General features: G+C 42.6%; 2 protein-coding genes across 4 annotated transcripts in view; both read left to right on the top strand.

The window, feature by feature from the left end:
* GSPT1 (G1 to S phase transition 1) overlaps window positions 1-19767 on the top strand; it is a 48159-nt gene that overhangs the window by 9230 nt on the left and 19162 nt on the right. For 2 of the 3 annotated variants that reach the window (XM_010370210.2, XM_030924696.1), the window contains exons 2-7: window positions 9155-9196; window positions 9307-9348; window positions 10400-10627; window positions 12219-12252; window positions 15524-15601; window positions 19234-19414. In XM_010370210.2, coding sequence (XP_010368512.1) covers window positions 9327-9348; window positions 10400-10627; window positions 12219-12252; window positions 15524-15601; window positions 19234-19414 — 543 coding nt within the window. In that variant the 5' untranslated portion in view covers window positions 9155-9196; window positions 9307-9326. The remainder of the gene's footprint in view (window positions 1-9154; window positions 9197-9306; window positions 9349-10399; window positions 10628-12218; window positions 12253-15523; window positions 15602-19233; window positions 19415-19767) is intronic. The other variant, XM_030924697.1, reaches the window with a different exon arrangement.
* On the top strand, window positions 3007-7712 carry LOC115895267 (cytochrome c oxidase subunit 6C-like). Its single transcript, XM_030925388.1, is given in 3 exon segments — window positions 3007-3221; window positions 3224-3264; window positions 7656-7712. Coding segments are annotated over 3 exon segments (264 nt in total). The 5' UTR covers window positions 3007-3055.

Below are 19767 nucleotides of genomic sequence, written 5' to 3'. Positions count from 1 at the left end.
TTTCTCTGTGTTCTGTCTCAGTGGTAGCAGAATGATATTTGTCATAAGTAGGCAATGCTCTGATTTAAAGCAATATTTTGAAATTACTTCTTAGTACATTTTAGCAAATGTTGATGTAAAATACTTTAAAAGAGCTCTGTTCACCACTGTCTGTACCACTGTGCCTTTTTATTTTTAGAGTGTTAGGTAATTAAGGCAAAACCATCCACATTTTTTATGTGTTCTGCAGACTTTTCTTTCTGGTGTTTGCTTTTACTATTTTTCAGTATTGTCTATGGGAAAAAAAATACCTCAGCTTGCAAATTTTTGTCAGAGATGGGGTCATTCTTTGCTGTTGGAGGGATTTTTGTGAAAAAATTTCAAGAAACATTGTCTCATGTGATCTTACCAGATAATTGCCTGTTATTAAGACTTGCTGGCTGCTGGATTTATCATCTCAGCCTAATTTTCTTCCTGAGATAAATGAATCTTGCTTTTTTATCATTACCACCCTGGCATAATCCAATGGAAATGTAATATGAACCACATAGTTAATTTAAAATTTTCTTTTTTTAATTTTGTTTTTTGAGACAGGGTCTCACGTTGCCCAGGCTGGAGTTCAGTGGCACAGTCAGAGCTCACTGCGGCCTCAACCTCCTGGGTTTAAGGGATCCTCCTGCCTCAGCCTCCCAAATAGCTGGGACTACAACTATATGCCTCCACGCTTGGCTAATTTTTACATTTTTTTTTTGTAGCGACAAAGCCTCACTGTGTTGCCCCGGCTGGTCTTGAACTCTTGGCCTCAAGCAGTCCTCTTAGCTTGGCCTCCCAAAGTGCTGGGCTTATAGGCGAGAACCACCACACCTGGCCCAACATCTCCTGAGTGTAGTGCTTCCCTAACCCCTTCTGAGAAAGTTGGCACATTTAAAATTGTTTTCAACTCTCTTGAACCCTAATGGAAATGCAATGAATGTACAGATGGAGGCTAAGGATCCTGGTAAGAAAAGGAAAGTGAGGCCAGGCGCGGTGGCTCATGCTTGAACCCAGGAGGTGGAGGTTGCAGTGAGCCGAGATTGTGCCACTGCACTCCAGCCTGGGCGGCAGAGCGAGACTCCATCTCAAAAAGAAAAAAAAAGTGAAAAAGTGAACTGATGTGACTGGAAGGAACCAGTGTGAAAGTCAAAGGAAAACACGCTAATTCAGTAAAAATTGACTGTGTATTTATTCTATACAATACATCATGCCAACTTGTTGAGATTACCGAAGTAGAGAAAAAGTCTCCATGTTTCAGAAATCCATCCACCTACAGTTAATTCTGGAAGTCTATAATCTAGGGAACAAGAGCTAAGATACATGTGTACCTATTATTTATTTATTTATTTATTTATTTTTGAGACAGAGTCTTGTTCTGTCACCCAGGCTGGAGTGCAGTGACTCAATGATCTCAACTCACTGCAACCTCCGCCTCCCCGGTTCAAGCCATTCTCCCACCACAGCCTCCTGAGTAGCTGGGATTACAGGTGTGTGCCCCCAGACCCGGCTCATTTTTTAGTAGAGACGGGGTTTCACCATGTTGGCCAGGCTGGTCTCAAATTCCTGACCTCAAGTGATCCACCCGCCTTGGCCTCCCAAAGTGCTAGGGTTACAGGTACAGGTGTGAGCCACTGCACCCAGTCCCCGTGTGTGCCTCTAATTTAAAGAAGTGTCATGTCCGAGAGGAGTGATCATTAGCCCTTCAGGCTGGGGGATGGACAGGGAATGGGATAGAAATGGGGGATTAGGTAGGCAAGTGTGTACTACAATTAAGGAGAATCCTTGAGCTAGAACTGTGTATCCAAAGTGTAATCGAGAACCACATGTGGCTATTTAAATGTATTAAAATTAAATTTAAAATTCAGTTCCTCAGTCGTAATAGCCATGTTTCCAGTGCGTAATAACCACATGCTGCTGGTGACTGTCATGTCATAGCACAGATGTAAAACATTTCCATCACTGCAGAAACTTGGACATACTTTTGTCACACATATTTCTCTTTCATGCAATGTGAGACACTTCTGTGAGAGCTCTGAAGTTGTATTTTTCTTTAATTAACACCCCATTTAGCTAACAAAACTACAATTTTACTTAGGATGACTGTGTTTTGTTGTTATTGTTTGATACAGGGTCTTGCTCTGTCACCCAGGCTGGAGTGCACTGGTGTGATCACTGCTCACTGCAGCCTCCAACTCCCAGGTTCAAGTGATTCTCCTGCCTGGGACTATAGGCTTGTGCCACTATACCCAGTTAATTTTTAAATTTTTTGTAAGGATGAAGTCTCCTTGTGTTTCCCAGGCTGGTCTCAAACTCCTGGCCTCAAGTGATCCTCCTGCCTTGCCTCCCAGAGTGTTGGTTTTACAGGCATGAGCCACTACACCCGGCCTAAAGATTAGTTTTGTGTCTAAAGCAGTATGAATTTAAATTGCTGATTTATGAAATATATGCATCAGGCACTTTTTAAGAATTAGCCAAACATTTGTGTTTAAAACATGTAATTTGAATCAAAACGTAGCTTTTTTTTACCTGCCATGATGTCTGTGGCCTTGACTGACGTGTGCTGTGTGGATGTGCTGGCCAAGTAGGATTCTTCATGTTCAAGTCCTTTGATCCATGATCAAAGCTTTAAAAATAATTGTATACCCTTTTTAAAAATTGAAGCAAAATCCACATAACGTAAAACTGGCTGGGTGCGGTAGCTCACGCCTGTAATCCCAGCACTTTAGGAGGCCTAGGTGGGCAGATCCCAAGGTCAGGAGATGGAGACCGTCCTGGCCAACATGGTGAAACCCTGTCTCTACTAAAATAGAAAAATTACATAGGTGTGGTAGCGCGCGCCTATTGTCCCAGCTATTCGGGAGGCTGAGGCAGGGGTATCACTTGAACACGGGAGGCGGAAGTTGCAGTGAGTCGAGATCGCACCACTGCACTCCAGCCTGGCGACAGAGCAAGACTCCGTCTCAAAATAAATCAAATAAAATAAAATGAGTCAGGAAGGACGTTGGTGTTGAGGTTGGCATACATATCAAGGACAGTAACTACCATGGCTCCCGAAGTGTTGCCAAAGCCTCAGATGCATGGCCTTCTGGCCAAGCGTCTGCAATTTCATATGTTTGGAGCATTCATGGTATCCCTGGGGGTTGCAGCTTTGTATAAGTTTGGTGTGGCTGAACCAAGAAAGAAGGCATATGCAGATTTCTACAGAAATGATGAGATTTGGAGGAGATGAGGAAGGCTGGTATCTTTCAGAGTGTAAAGTCATCTTGGAATATAAAGAATTTCTTCAGGTTGATTTACTTAGAAGTTTGTCACTGATTCGTGTTCCTGAACACATGTATATGTGGGCTAAGAAATAGTTCCTCTTGATAAACAATTAACAAACAAATAAATAAATACAACTAACCGTTTTAAAGTGAACAATTCAGTGACATTTAGTACATTCACACCGTGTTGTACAACCAGCATTTCTATCTAGTTCTAAAGCATTTTCTTTGTTTTTTGGGAGACAGGGTCTCATCCCGTCATCCAGGTTGGAGTGCAGTGGTGCCATCTTGGTTCACTGCAACCTCCCTCTACCTCCCGGGTTCAAATGATCTTCCCACCTCAGCATCCCAAGTAGCTGGCGCTACAGATATGTGCCACCACGCCCAGCTAATTTTTATTTTTTTTGAGACAGTCTCACTGTTATGCCCAGGCTGAAGTGCAGTGGTGCGATCTCAGCTCACTGCAGCCTCCGCCTCCCAGGTTCAAGATTCAAGATTCAGCCTCCTGAGTAGCTGGGATTATAGGCACCTGTCACCACCTCAGCTAATTTTTGTATTTTTAGAAGAGACAGAGTTTCACAGTGTTGGCCAGGCTGGTCTCAAACCCCCGACCTCAGGTGCTCCACCTGCCTCAGCCTCCCAAAGTGCTGGGATTACAGTCATGAGCCACCATGCCTGGCCTGATAACTGGATCTTAAAATTGATAGTTAAAATTTGATTATGGTGAAACAACACAAACACCACATATTCTATGATTCCCTTGATATGAAATATTCAGAAGAGGTAAATCCACAGAGACAGAAAACAGACTGACTGGTGGCTGCCAGAAGCTAGGATAGAGTGTGGGCAGTAACTGCTAAATGAATATGGGTTTCCTTTCGAGTTATTAAAGTATTTTGGAAGCTGGGCGCGGTGGCTCACACCTGTAATCCTAGCACTTTGGGAGGCTGAGGTGGGTGGATTGCTCGAGCTCAGGAGTTGGAGACCAGTCTGGGGAACCAATCGAAACCCCATCTCTATAAAAAATTTAAGGCCAGGTGCGGTGGATCATGACTGTAATCCTAGGACTTTGGGAGGCTGAGGTGGGCAGATCACATGAGGTCAGGAGTTTGAGACCAGCCTGGCCAACATAGTGAAACCTTATCTCTACTAAAACTACAAAAATTAGCTGGGTGTGGTGGCACACGCCTGTAGTCCCAGCTACTCGGGACTTCAAGCTGGAGAATCGCTTGAACCTGGGAAGTGGAGGTTGCAGTGAGCCGAGACCACGATATTGCACTCCAACCTGGGCGACAGAGCGAGACTCCATCTCTAAAAAAAAAAAAACAAGATCCAGTTTATCATCTGTATCACAGGCAGTACTGGTGTTCTGCTGTCTTCTGGTAAAATCTTTTCACTTCATGTTTTAAAATTTGTGGTAATGTACCAAGTATCACAGCCAATTCATTAATCTTCCTTTATTATAAATTATACTATTAGTTTTGCCTTTTTTTTTTTTTGTTTTAAAGACAGAGTTTCGCTCATGTTGCCCAGGCTGGAGTGCAATGGTACTATCTCAGCTCACAGCAACTTCCGCCTTCCGGGTTCAAGTGATTCTCCTGCCTCAGCCTCCCAAGTAGCTGGGATTACAGGCATGAGACATCATGCCTGGCAAATTTTTGTATTTTTAGTAAAGTCGGGGTTTCCTCATATTGGTCAGGCTGGTCTCAAACTCCTGACCTCGGGTGATCTGCCCACCTCGGCCTCCCAAAGTGCTGGCATTACAGGTGTGAGCCACCATGCCCAGCCTAATTTTTCCTCTTTTTTTTTTTTTTTTTTTTTTTGAGACGGAGTCTCACTGTGTTGCCCAGGCTGGAGTGCAGTGGCCGGATCTCAGCTCACTGCAAGCTCCGCCTCCCGGGTTTACGCCATTCTCCTGCCTCAGCCTCCCGAGTAGCTGGGACTACAGGCGCCCGCCACCACGCCCGGCTAGTTTTTTGTATTTTTTAGTAGAGACGGGGTTTCACTGTGTTAGCCAGTATGGTCTCGATCTGCTGACCGCGTGATCCGCCCGTCTCGGCCTCCCAAAGTGCTGGGATTACAGGCTTGAGCCACCGCGCCCGGCCTTTTCCTCTTTTTTTTGAGACAGAGTCTCATTCTTTCACCCAGGCTAGAGTGCAGTGGTGCAATCTTGCCTCACTGCGACCTCTGCTACCCGGGCTCAAGCAATTCTCTTGCCTCCGCTTCCTGAGTAGCTGGGACTACAAGCATGAACCACCATGTCCAGCCTAATTTATGTATATATATATTTTTTGCAGAGATGGGGTTTTGCCATGTTGCCCAGGCTGGTCTGAAACTTAGTTTTTCCTTTTAATTTGGGGCATGGCAGTTGCACTCAGTGGTAAACTCTGAAAGCTTTCCCACTTACAAAAATTGTTCCATTTTTAAATAGTTAATAAGGGTGTGTTTCTAAACTTAGAGATAACGTTGGAAAATTTGAAACTGTAATTTCATTCCTTGAGAGGGTTCTAACTTCTTTTACTAGCAGCTGTGAACCATGCAGGATGTGAGAAATTACACCCTAATCATCTATTTCGTAGCCATGAACAGTTCAACCTAGGAAGAGCCTAAGCCCAGGCTCATTAGTAGCCAGTAAAATCTGGACATTGTATGCATCATGAATAAGACCAGAGAAGAATGAAGCAGTAAGGGTTTACTGTGGGTGTATGAAGACAAGGTAGAAATATATCGGTTTTATTTTTATTTTTTAAGACAGGGTGTCACTGTCTCACCCAGGCTGGAGTGCAGTGGTGCAGTCACTACTCATTGCAACCTTGACCTCCTGGGCTTAGCTGCCCGAGCAGCTGGGACTGTAGGCGCATGCCACCACTCCTGACAGATTTTTTTTTTTTTTTTTTTTTTTTTTTTTTTGGTACAGATGGGGTTTTGCCATGTTGCCCAGGCTGGTCTCAAACTCTTGCCATCCTCCCACCTTGGACTCCCAGAGGTTTGGGACTACAGGTGTGAGCCACCATGCCCAACCCATTTGCAACTTACAATCCATTGTAAGTTGAGGAGCCATCTGTATTGTAAATCTAATAGCTGGTGCCAGGAACTAAGTGGTCAGGTGTAAGTACTGTTTTGTTTTGAAAAGCTGTTACAGTTAGTGATACGCTTGAGAGTGGTGAGGAAGCCCACCATACCAGTCATTTTCCTGCTTTAATATACAGTACATCATAACTGTGTCCACCAGAGCTTACTTTACTTGAATACTGATTTTCAGCAGGGGCTATCTGAGGAAGGGGAAGATGGCACTTGCATAACTTGGAAATGCCTGCAGTTGATTCTGATGTGCCAGTATGTTAGATGGTAGTGATTACCGGATCTGTTTCCTAGGGCTTTTGGTGGGGATGAGCTAGCAGTCGGCACATAGGGCTCAATAAAAATTAGTTAAAGCAAATTGCTACCACCACCACCCACGCCCTACACAATATGGATTTGTGAGTACTTTTTATCCTTGTCTGGCCCATAATAGATACTCAGTACACACACACACACACACACACACACACACACACACACACACACGCAGTTTTATTAATTTTTCTTTTTTTTTTTTTTTGAGATGGAGTTTCACTCTTGTTGCCCAGGCTGGAGTACAGTGACGTGATCTTGGCTCACTGCAATCTCCACCTCCCGGGATCAAGTGATTCTCCTGCCTCGGCCTCCCGAGTAGCTGGGATTACAGGTGTGCGCCATGCTTGGCTAATTTTTTTTTGTATTTTTAGTAGAGACAGGGTTTTGCCACATTGGCCAGGCTGGTCTTGAACTCCCGAACACAAATGATCCCCCCACCTCGGCCTCCCAAAGTGTTGGGATTACAGGTGTGAGCCACTGTGTCTGACTGATACTCAATATATATTTGATAGGATTGAGTTGGAGTAGTTACATAGCAGATGGAGACTGACATTTGTTGAATATGCCAGGAGTTCTTTAACTGACACTAAACAAATTATTTTCCCATTTCCTCCCATAAACCCCTCAACAATCCTCTCAGGTAGATGGTATATCATTCCCACAATTTCAGTGGAATAAGTGCATTCATAGCTTGTCATAAGCCAGGAGTTAAGCCTAGGAGTCAGCTTAGTTCCAGGCTTTCAGAGTACCCCATGCTGTCACCTCCTTCTTAGGGTGGCCTGTGAACTTGATTCTCTCAGTACTGCCTGGCTTTCTCTGAAAATTGAGTAATTTTTCCTTACCTTACCCTTAAACTTTTCTTCAAAATGGAAAAGCAAAAAAAGGTTAAATCTGTATTGTGTTTGAAGTTCAGTTTCGGTCTCCGTCCAAACCAGGTTCAAATGGGTTTCCCCCCTGTTTGTTAATGTCCTGCTCATCCCACAGCTTGGGGTCATCTTAGACCTTGTACTCTCCTTTTCTCCCAACTCCTGTCAGGTGTAGCCCGCCTGCCCTTCCAGTTGTATTGCTTGGTTGTCCCCATGGCATGCTTTCTTGCAGTGGTGATGTGGGTCTTCCCGCCTGTGGGGTCTTCCCCACTCTAGTTCATGTAGTTTAAGCTGCAAGAAAAAGATCTTCCTAAGTGACAATCTGAGCCTGTCACTTAAAAAATAAAAAAGAAAAACAATTTGGTTGTCCTTTACCTATCAGGGACAGGAAATTACTTTACTCAACATTTGATGCTATTGAAGGTTGGGCCCAAAACACTTTCTCTTGACTCTTACAGGTATTGATCCTTTCCGGGCAATTATTTTACAGGTTACAAATTCATTATTTTTTCATACTTGCTGTGCATGATTCATATGATTTAATTCTTTGGTGTCTTTTTCTATTGTGGAGATTGTTTACAGCAGGGGCACATTCATATTGGAGTATAATTTAGGTTTGTCTTTATCTGACAAACTAAAATCCAAAAAGCAGACTTAGATATTTGGTTATTAGTATGTATTTCTTCTACATCTCTTCCAGTAATGTCATAAATAAATTTGCAGTGTGGCAACTGGAAACTGGATTGTTGTTTGGTCTTAGAGTTCTAGTGTAGGAAAAAACTGGCATCACTGGAATCACCTTTTCTGCAGATGTTTTTAATGGCTTATATGTATTTCAGGACTTTATACAAATGTCATTTATCTTATAGGTATCTGATTTATTCAGGGATTTTGATGAGTATGGAATATTAAAATGGGCTAATCACAGGCTGGGCGCGGTGGCTCAAACCTGTAATCCCAGCACTTTGGGAGGCCGAGGTGGGCGGATAACCTGAGGTAGTAGTTCAAGACCAGCCTGATCAACATAGCAAAACCCCGTCTCTACTAAAAATACAAAATTAGCCAGGCGTGGTGGCATGCGCCTGTAATCCCAGCTATTCAGGAGACTGAGGTAGGAGAATCGCTTGAACCAGGGAGGTGGAGGCTGTGGTAAGCCAAGATCGTGCCATTCATTGCACTCTAGCTTGGGCAACAAGAGTGAAACTCAGTCTCAAAAAAAAAAAAGAACGCTAATCACAGCTTTCTTGGGCTAGGTTACCAAGAAAGAATCATGGGAAGTAGATGTGTATTTGTTGAGCACATCTGATATGTGCTGAGCTGTTTGACAGTATCTGTGAAGAAAACGTTTATAAAGCAAATCAAAAGAATAAGCATGTTTTTATGAATACATTGAAACTACTGAAAATGTTTCAAAATTAGCTGTAATTAGTAGAATTTTGAAAAGTAGGTTAAGCAGAGACTTCTAATTTGAAGGCCTGAGTTAGCTGCCATTGATCTGGGGTTATTGATTGAGGCTTGTGTCGTGTTATTGAGCTTCTGTTTTTACTACATATTAAAAGATAAGTGAAATAGATGGATAAGTATCAATTTTTAACAGAACTTATTTCTGTTAAACAGCACCTGTGGAATCCTCTCAAGAGGAACAGTCATTGTGTGAAGGTAATGATGCTCTCTTTGAAAGTCTACTTGTGAAAACATTAGGTTGTCTATGCTGTATAAAGCTAGATACTGTTTTGTAAATATATATTATATTTCAATCTCTTGTCTAGGTTCAAATTCAGCTGCTAGCATGGAACTTTCAGAACCTATTGGTAAGAAAATTTCTGACCATATTAATACAGTAATATGAAACTCTTTCACTCTCAAGATTTAAGGTGCAAATGTGTTATGATTATTGTAATGCCTACATTTAAGACACATTGAGTCTTTGCTATTAGTATTTAGAAAGTAGAACAAACTAGGCATTAACACTGTCTTGATAAACTTAGCGATTGCAAATAAAATTGAGTGGAGGAATGGTAAAGTCAATTTAAATACCTGTACATGTTCTGTTTTCTTTTTTTGAGATGGAGTCTTGTTCTGTCGCCCAAGCTGGAGTGCAGTGGTGTGATCTTCGCTCACTGCAACCTCCACCTCCCGGCTTCAAATGATTCTCCTGCCTCAGCTTCCTGAGTAGCTGGGAATACAGGCGCGCGCCATGATGCCTGGCAATTTTTTTATTTTTAGTAGAGATGGGGTTTCACCATGTTGGTCAGGCTGGTCTCGAACTCCTGACCTTGTGATCCCGCCCACCTCGGCCTCCCAAAGTGCTGGGATTACAGGTGTGAGCCACCATGCCAGGCCACATGTTCTGTTTTTTTGGTGAAAAATATTCTTCCTTTTTATAACTTAATTCTTAAGGGTTTCATGTTCCCAGGGTGATTAAAGTTGATGCCAAAGTTTTATTACTTTAAGAGGAAAAAGAAAATATTTCCTAAATCCTTTCATACTTTTCGTGTGTCACAATTTTAAACTTTACTTTTTTTCTTACTATCAGGGTGTCTCAACACTGGAATAACTAGGCTGTTGGGAATGTTAGGACTCTTGTTTACATTTTGTTTGTCCTCATGAAAATGAAGCTTTGCTCAAATAGCAGTCTCAGCCTGTGAGTCAGTGCCCTCTGGTCTGATACCAGCAGTGAGTCTGCCTTGAAAGCTGTCACCCATTTCTGTTACGAAAGAGGTTTTCCTGCTTATGTGTCACTAGGCATTAGGAAATGGAACTACATATGAAAAGTTCCATTTGTTGTTTTAAAGCTTGTGTATTTTAAAGTATAGATTATAAGTCTTTTTCAGAATACTAAGTTAAAATGTCTTCCTTCAGTAGAAAATGGAGAGACAGAAATGTCTCCAGAAGAATCATGGGAGCACAAAGAAGAAATAAGTGAAGCAGAGCCAGGGGTTGGTTCCTTGGGAGATGGAAGGCCACCAGAGGAAAGTGCCCATGAAATGATGGAGGAGGAAGAGGAGATCCCAAAACCTAAGTCTGTGGTTGCACCACCAGGTGCTCCTAAGAAAGAGCATGTAAATGTAGTATTCATTGGGCATGTAGGTAAGCTGCTGTCATAGCAATTAAAGTTACTGGATACATGAAACATAGAACATCCTTTTTAGCTACTTGGAGATGTTTAGTGAAACTGAAGCAAATTAATAGAAAATGTCTTGATTTTTAACTTGCTAGATTTTTTTTGGCTGGCAAAAAAATGCAAGTACTTTTTTCTTGAAGTTTAGGCAAATGAATAATTCTGTAATGGCATAGATGCTGGAAGAAAAACTTCAGTATATTGTATGTAACATATAATTAGTCTATTGACCATTGATGGTGGTTCAGCATAGATTATATCAATATCTTAGAAAATGTGCCCTTTTTTAATGAACCTCAGTTAACTTTGTTAATTTTAATGTGATTGACCTTACCAGATATCTTAATTTTGTGTGAAGCAGGAAATCAATAATTTGGAGTAACTTATGGATGCTTGCCAGGTCGCTGGTTTAGCAAAAAACACAAGAACAAATTCATATAATTTATTCGGATAGTATCTGATTATCTGACCTATCCCCACAATTGTGAGAAAAAAATACAGAATTATGTGTCTTTCATTTCTGCTCTCTCTGCCTTCCCCCTGAATATGAAACACCATACTCCTTCTTTTAGTAGCAAGAACTCTTTTGAAAGTGTAAAGGAGCGACTGAGCACTGTGGCTCGCGCCTGTAATCCCAGCACTTTGGGAGGCCGAGGCGGGTGGATCATGAGGTCAGAAGTTCAAGACCAGCCTGGCCAACATGGTGAAACCCTGTCTCTACTAAAAATACAAAAATTAGCCAGGTATGGCGACATGAGCCTGTAATCCCAGCTACTCTGGAGGCTGAGGCAGGAGAATTGCTTGAACCCAGGAGGTGAAGGTTGCAGTGAACCGAGATAGCGCCACTGCACGGCAACTCTGGGCAGCGGAGCAAGATTCTGTCTCAGAGGAAAAAAAAAAGGTGTAAAGGAGCACATACCTTACTTGCTGTAAGTGAAAGCACCTAAATGTAGTTCACAGTTCTTGAGCTGCTTGTGCTCTCTGAAACTCCTCCTGGGGAATTTATAGTCAGTTGCTGCTGTGCCTTCGGAGTAATCTGTTAAAAAATTCTTTCCTTTATCAGTAAAGTATTTCTAAGTGTTTCTTTTTTTTTTTTTTTTTTTTTTTTCTTTTTTTGAGACGGAGTTTCACTCTTGTCGCCCACGCTGGAGTGCAATGGTATGATCTCGGCTCACTGCAACCTCTGTTTCCCAAGTTCACACGATTCTTCTGCCTCAGCTTCTCAAGTAGCTGGGATTACAGGTGGCCGCCACCATGCCCAACTAATTTTTGTATTTTTAGTAGAAATGAGGTTTCACCATGTTGGCCAGGCTGGTCTTGAACTCCTGACCTCAGGTGATCTGCCCTCACCGGCCTCCCAAAGTGCTGGAATTACAGGCGTGAGCCAGTGAGCCCAGCCTTGAGCCTCATTTTCAAAAGGAGAAGGGTAATGAACTAGGATTTATGCCACAAATTCATATGGAAGATTTAATTATGTATGTTAAAGGGCACTGTTGTTTGCATATGTAGCCATTGGTTTTTGGTTTTAACCTATGGTTTGCATGTTGATGTTACTTTTAGATGCTGGCAAGTCAACCATTGGAGGACAAATAATGTAAGTCTGTATCTTTTGTTAAATAACAGAGTTAAATTGATTGAATGAATTTTAGGCATTGTAAACCTTCATATAGTCACACAAAGGAGATAAAACGGGTCCCCCCAAGAAAAATTAAAAATAAAATTACTGGGACGTAATACTGATGTTAAGAAGTGATTTTTGGACTGGTGTGGTGGAACACACCTCTAATCCCAGCATTTTGAGAGGCTAAGGTGGGAGGATCACTTGACTTGAGGTCTGGAGTTTGAAACCAGCCGGGGTAAGACAGTGAGACTCTGTCTCTACTTTAATTTTTTTAAAAAAGTAGTAGTTTTTGTAATGTGATTATTGCTATTGTTAAATGTGTTTCTGAAAGCTTTTTACATTTTTTAAAAATAAAAAATGAACATAAAACTCTAGATTATGGGAAATCTTAGTCTGCTTTGCATATAACATACATGGGAATAATGAAAACCAGCTCTTGAATCTGGTGAACGGGAGAACTGTTTTTTCCTCATTCATTAGTTCCTTAAATGTATATGGATTTCATAGACAGGTAGACTAGCTAAAATGCTAAGATAATTTTTTGATCGTATGATAGGAATTTCCTAGGTATGAAATGACTGTGGCTGGCTTTTAGTAATGCATTTTAGTATTGACAAATCTTGATAACTAAAAAGTCCTAAATTTTTAATTGCTCCTGTAAATTAGACCCATTTCTTTACACTGTGTCATCAGAGGACCTAGAGGGCTTGCCATCATCTTGCCTAGTTAAATTTTTTTTTTTTTTTTTTTTGAGATAGGGTCTCATTCTGTTACCAAGGCTGGAGTGCAGTGGCATGATTTTGGCTCACTGCAGCCTCGACCTCCTGGGTTCAAGCAGTCCTTCCACTTCAGCCTCCTAAGCAGGTGGGATTACAGGTGCATGCGACCATGGCCAGGCCTGGCTAATTTTTGTGTTTTTTGTAGAGGTGGTGTTTCTCCATATTGCCCAGGCTGGTCTTGACCTCTTGGGGTCAAGTGTTCTGCCCTCCTCTGCCTCCCAAAGTGCTGGGATACAGGTGTGATTAACCACACCTGGCTAATGGTAATTGATAATCTTGCCAGTTACTTCTGAACATTTCCACAACAGAGACCCTAAGACAGGCTGTTAAACAGGGGTCCTTCACCAAGGTCTCTGTGGTTGAAGTGTCACAGCCATATGATAATATGTTTCAGGACAGTGTATATTTTTTGCTGATGGGCTGTAAGTTTTGGTGGCATCACACTGGGTTTCTACATGCAAATGCTTATGTGCACTGCACTATAGATGTCTATGTGGAGAACACAGATGAAAGCTATAGGGAAAGGAGGGCTTTGAATTGGATTGAGTCAAGGGAAGTATGCGTTACTAACGAACTATTTTAAAATTATTATCTCATTTTGACAAGTAATAAGACTTACTTGCCTAGACAACATTGTTGCAATTTTTTCTCTTTTCTATAGTACCTACATTTACATTTACTTGTTATTTTATTTTTAAATTTACTTGGCTAGGCGTGGTGGCTCATACCTGTAATCCTAGCACTTTGGGGAGGCCAAGGTGGAAGGATCATTTGAGCCCAGGCTTCAAGAACAACCAGGGCAATATAGTGAGACCCTCAATGCTATAAAAAATAAAAATAAAACTAGATTTAATTTAAGAGACAGGGTCTTGCTGTGTTGCCCGGGCTGGAGCGTAGTGGCTATTTATAGGGGGGATCATAGCACACTATAGCTTCAAACTCCTATGCTCAACTGATCCTCCTACCTCAGCCTCTCAAGTAGCTGGGACTAGACGCTTGCACCACCATGCCCACCTTATATTTACTTTAAAAAAGAAAACAAAACAAAAACCTTCTATATTCTGAAATAATTTTAGATTTACGGAATGATTGCAAAAACAGTACAGGAAGTTCCCGTCATTCATCCTGTCCTGATGTTAACATCTTATAACCATAGTAATTCATCAGAACTTCTTTATTACTGGTGAAATTAGTCATGATTACTTGGTTAAGGTGTCATCTGTCAAGATTGTCCACTATAAGGTTATTGTTTTCCCTTTTCTGTTTTTTTTTTTTTTTTGAGACTGAGTCTCATTGTATCACCCAGGTTGGAGTGCAGTGGTGCGATCTTGGCTCATTGCAACCTCTGCCTCCAGGGTTCAAGCAGTTCTCCTGCCTTAGTCTCCCAAGTGGCTGGGACTATAGGCATGCACCACCACGTCTGGCTAATTTTTTTTGTATTTTTAGTAGAGAGGAGGTTCCACTATGTTGGTCAGGCTGGTCTCGTACTCCTGACCTTGTGATCCGCCTGCTTCGGCCTCCCAACGTGCTGGGATTATAGGCATGAACTACCACACCAGGCCACTTTGTCTGATAATTTGAGACTGTAAATATCCTTTTTCCACTTACACTTTCCATAATTTTAGCACCCACCAGTGGTACCTTTAACTATTTTCTAGCCAGGCATGGTGGCTCTCACATCTGTAATCCCAGCACTTTGGGAGGCTGAGGTGGGCAGATCACTTGAGGTCAGGAGTTCGAGACCAGCCTGACCAACATGGTGAAACCCAGTCTCTACTAAAAATACAAAAACTTAGCCTGGCATGGTGGTACATGCCTGTAATCCCAGCTGCTTGAGAGACTGAGACAGGAGAATCGCTTGGACCCAGGAGGAGGAGGTTGCAGTGAGCTGAGACCACGCCGCTGCACTCTACCCTAGGCAACACAGCGAGACCCTGTCTCAAAAAAAAAAAAAAAAAAATCTGGCCAGGCGCAGTGACTCACGCCTGTAATCCCAGCACTTTGGGAGGCCGAGGGGGGTGGATCACCTGAGGTGAGGAGTTTGAGAGCAGCCTGGTCACCATAGTGAAACCCTGTCTCTACTACAAGTACAAAAATTAGCCAGGCATGGTGGTGGATGCCTGTAATCCCAGCTACTCAGGAGGCTCAGGCAGGAGAATCACTTGAACCTGGGAGACAGAGGTTGCAGTGAGCTGAGATTGTGCCATTGCACTCCAGCTGGATGACAAGAGTGAAACTCCATCTCAAAAATATATATATATATATATATTTTTTTTAATATATATTTTTTGTATATATATTTTTTAAATATATATTTTTTATATATATTTTTTGAGATGGACACACACACATAAAATAACTATTTTCTGGAGTTGAAATTCCCCTCGACGATTTTCACATTTTCCTAATTCCACTGAGTAATTTGTGAATAATTGTTTACTTTTTTTTTCTTTAAATGTTTTCAGGTATTTGACTGGAATGGTTGACAAAAGGACACTTGAAAAGTATGAAAGAGAAGCTAAAGAGAAAAACAGAGAAACTTGGTATAGTAAACTTTAATGACATTATAAATTACTTTTAAGGAAACGATGCCCACTTAGTGCTTTTGGAGCCTGTTAAAATATAAATTGTTGAAGTCTAAAATGATATCACAACAAAGGAAATTTCCCCTCTCCTCATAATACACAGTAGATGAGTTCCTAATGACTTAATAACTTACACAGAGAAATTTGCAAACAATCCATACATCTGGTGATAGACTTGTTGAAAATATTATAAACCATCCATTTAATTGGGTCATTCTGCAACCACTGAAAACTTACATTTACATAATTTATAGTAACCATGAATAGAACTTGCATTGTGGTGGCAGTTGGGGGGAAGCAGGACACATCCCTGTGCTTAAGATATGACCATTATGTAAATAAATGCTGGAAATTTAATGGAGTGGAATTATTGACAGTGGTTGTCTTTGAATGGTGAGACAGTCAACTTTTTTCTGCTTTCTAACCTTACTACTTTTATTTTTAAAAAGTTAGCAAGCCTAGGCCGGGCGCGGTGGCTCAAGCCTGTAATCCCAGCACTTTGGGAGGCCGAGGCGGGCGGATCACAAGGTCAGGAGGTCGAGACCATCCTGGCTAACACAGTGAAACCCCGTCTCCACTTAAAAAATACAAAAAATTAGCCGGGCGAGATGGCGGCGCCTGTAGTCCCAGCTGCTCGGGAGGCTGAGGCAGGAGAATGGCTTGGACCCGGGAGGCGGAGCTTGCAGTGAGCTGAGATCCGGCCACTGCACTCCAGCCCGGGCGACAGAGCAAGACTCCGTCTCAAAAAAAAAAAAAAAAAAAAAAAAAAAAAAGTTAGCAAGCCTTATCTCAATGGGATCTTGATGGTCATTTAAAAAAAAATTATATTCCTCTATAATAAGCGGGAAAAATGCTAGTCAGTGTTATAAAAAATTGAGGACATGCTATGAAGTACAGATGATGAGGTAAGCTAAATTAATGCTTACTATTATGGATGGTTTGAATTTATATAAATTTTGACTTGGCAGTGTAATATTGAAGCAATTTTTAGCAGGTAGCCATTGCTCCCACATGGTGCGTTAGTGGCTTTCACTTTTCAAAAATGTCTGAGGACATTTATTTTTTATTTTATTAAAAAGTTTTAGGCCTGGCACAGTGGTTTATGCCTGTAATCCCAGCACTTTGGGGGACCGAGGCGGACGGATCACAAGGTCAGGAGATCGAGACCATCGTGGCTAACACGGTGAAACCGCTTCTCTGCTAAAAATACAAAAAATTAGCTGGGCGAGGTGGCAGGCGCCTGTAGTCCTAGCTACTCAGGAGGCTGAGGCAGGAGAATGGCGTGAACCTGGGAGGCGCAGCTTGCAGTGAGCCGAGATCATGCCACTGCACTCCATCCTGGGCAACAGAGTAAGACTCCCTGTCAAAAAAAAAAAAAAAACTTTTATTGGGCCAGGTGTGGTGACTCACGCCTGTAATCTCAGCACTTTGGGAGGCAAGGCAGGCAGATCATCTGAGGTCGGGAGTTCGAGACCACCCTGGCCAACATGTGAAACCTTGTCTCTACTAAAACTACAAAAATGGCTGGGCGCAGTGGCTCACGCCTATAATCCCAGCTCTTTGGGAGGCCGAGGCAGGCGGATCACCTGAGGTCAGGAGTTCGAGACCAGCCTGACCAACATGGAGAAACCCTGTCTTTACTAAAAATACAAAATTAGCTGGGCGTGGTGGCACATGCCTCTAATCCCATCTACTGGGGAAGCTGAGGCAGGAGCATCACTTGAACCCGGGAGGCGGAGGTTGCGGTGAACCGAGATCGGGCCGTTGCACTCCAGCCTGGGCAACAAGAGCGAAACTCCATCTCAAAAAAAAAAAAAAAAAAAAAAACAACTACAAAAATTAGAAAGGTGTGGTGGTGGGCACCTGTAATCCCAGCTACTTGGGAGCCTGAGGCAGGAGAATCGCTGAAACCTGGGAAGCAGAGGTTGCAGTGAGCCGAGATGGTGCCACTGCACTCCAGCCTGGGCCAGAGTGAGACTCCGTCTCAAAAAAAAAAAAAAAAGGGCCAGGCATGGCCTGGACTTTGTCGCCCAGGCTGGAGTGTAGTGGCTCCATCTCCACTGACTGCAAGCTCTGCCACCCGGGTTCACACCATTCTCCTGCCTCAGCTTCCTGAGTAGCTCGGACTACAGGTGCCCGCCACCACGCCCGGCTAATTTTTTGTATTTTTACTAGAGACAGGGTTTCACCGTGTTAGCTAGGATGGTCTTGATCTCCTGACCTCGTGATCCACCCGCCTTTGCCTCTCAGAGTGCTGAGATTATAGGTGTGAGTCACCGTGCCCATCCAAAAAAGTTGTATTAACCCTTTGACTCTCAAGACACCCATTATTTGTGTTGTATTTTGTGCCATGTAAGTATAAAAATGAATAAAGCAGCTCATTATCACTTAACACACAGTGATATTGGCATTTGTACTTTGTTTTTCTGTGTATGTTGTCAACTTGTCATAAAATAATGTTCTAGACTGTATAATTGACTGTGTTTATATAAAAGCTCCAAGGGTTTGAATCAAAATAATACATTTTTTTCAGTTTTCTTTTTTTTTGAGACAGTCTCACTGTGTCACCAGGCTGGAGTACAATGGTGCAATCTCAGCTCACTGCAGTCTCCGCCTCCTGGGTTCAAGCGATTCTCCTGCCTCAGCCTCCCGAGTAGCTGGGATTACAGGCACGCACCACCATGCCCGGCTAATTTTTGTATTTTTAGTAGAGACGGGGGTCTCACCACGTTGGCCAGTGGTCTCGATCTCTTGACCTCAGGTGATCCGCCTGCCTCGGCCTCCCAAAGTGCTGGAATTATAGGCGTGAGCCACAGTGCCCAGCCCCCTTTTTTTTTGAGACAGAGTCTCGCTCTGTTGCCCAGCCTGAAGTGCAGTGGCACGATCTCGGCTCACTGCAACCTCTACTTCCCAGCTTCAAGCGATTCTCCTGCCTCAGCTTCTGAAATAGCTGTGACTATAGGTATGCACTACTCTATCCAATTTTTGTATTTTTAGTAGAGATGAGGTTTTGTCATATTGGCCAGGCTGGTCTCAAACTCGTGACCTCAGGTTATCTGCCAGCCTCACCCTCCCAAAGTGCGGGGATTACAGGCATGAGCCACTGTGCCCAGCCCTATTCTTTCAATTTCTTCGTTTACTTTTTTTTCTTTTAATTTGAGATGGAGCCTCTCCCTGTCGCCCAGGCTGGAGTGCAGTGGCACGATCTTGGCTCACTGCAAGCTCCGCCTCCTGAGTTCAAGCGATTCTTCTGCCTCAGCCTCCTAAGTAGGTGGGATTATAGGTGGGCGCCTCTACACCGGGCTAATTTTTGTATTTTCAGTAGAGACATGGCGTCACCATGTTGGTCAGGCTGGTCTCAAACCCCTGACCTCGTGATCTGCCACCTTGGCCTCCAGAAGTGCTAGGATTGCAGGTGTGAGCCACTGCGCGCCCAGCTCAGTTTTAATTTCACCAGTCTTGTTCATGATTTAGTTGTTGTGTGGTGGACATAAAGCTGGATGTCGTCAATTATATCTTTAATGGTGAAGAATATCCTAAAAATTCTGATGTTCTTAGGAATATTATTCTTTTTTTAAAAATTATTGCAGGTACTTGTCTTGGGCCTTAGACACAAATCAGGAAGAACGAGACAAGGGTAAAACAGTAGAAGTGGGTCGTGCCTATTTTGAAACCGAAAAGAAGCATTTCACAATTCTAGATGCCCCTGGCCACAAGAGTTTTGTCCCAAATATGATTGGTGGTGCCTCTCAAGCTGACCTGGCTGTGCTGGTAAGAAGACATTTCCAGTCCGTCTAATTTGTTAGTAGCCCCACTTATGTCTTTAAATTTGAATTTATCTTCTAAAAGCTCAAATTCAGGTTGCAGTGAAATATAATGATGTACACGGTCACAGTTTTCATCATATTAATCTCTTCAAGAAATCTTCAAAATCTGATTTACTTCTGAAAATACATTTTACCTTTTCTCTCCTGTTGCTGTTACCTGTTACCATGTCAGATCTTAGTCTCTATTAAATGCCAAGTCCGCCGTTAGGCACCATGGGTAAAAGATGAATAGGAAACCATCTGTTTCATATGGTCTTCAGTCGTTTTGCAATTTTCACAATGTACTGGCAGTAGATC

This window comes from Rhinopithecus roxellana, chromosome 20 (assembly GCF_007565055.1).
Source record: "Rhinopithecus roxellana isolate Shanxi Qingling chromosome 20, ASM756505v1, whole genome shotgun sequence".
Lineage (NCBI taxonomy): Eukaryota > Metazoa > Chordata > Mammalia > Primates > Cercopithecidae > Rhinopithecus > Rhinopithecus roxellana.
Note: the sequence above shows the minus strand (reverse complement) of the source record. Positions and strands in the feature narration are given on the sequence as shown.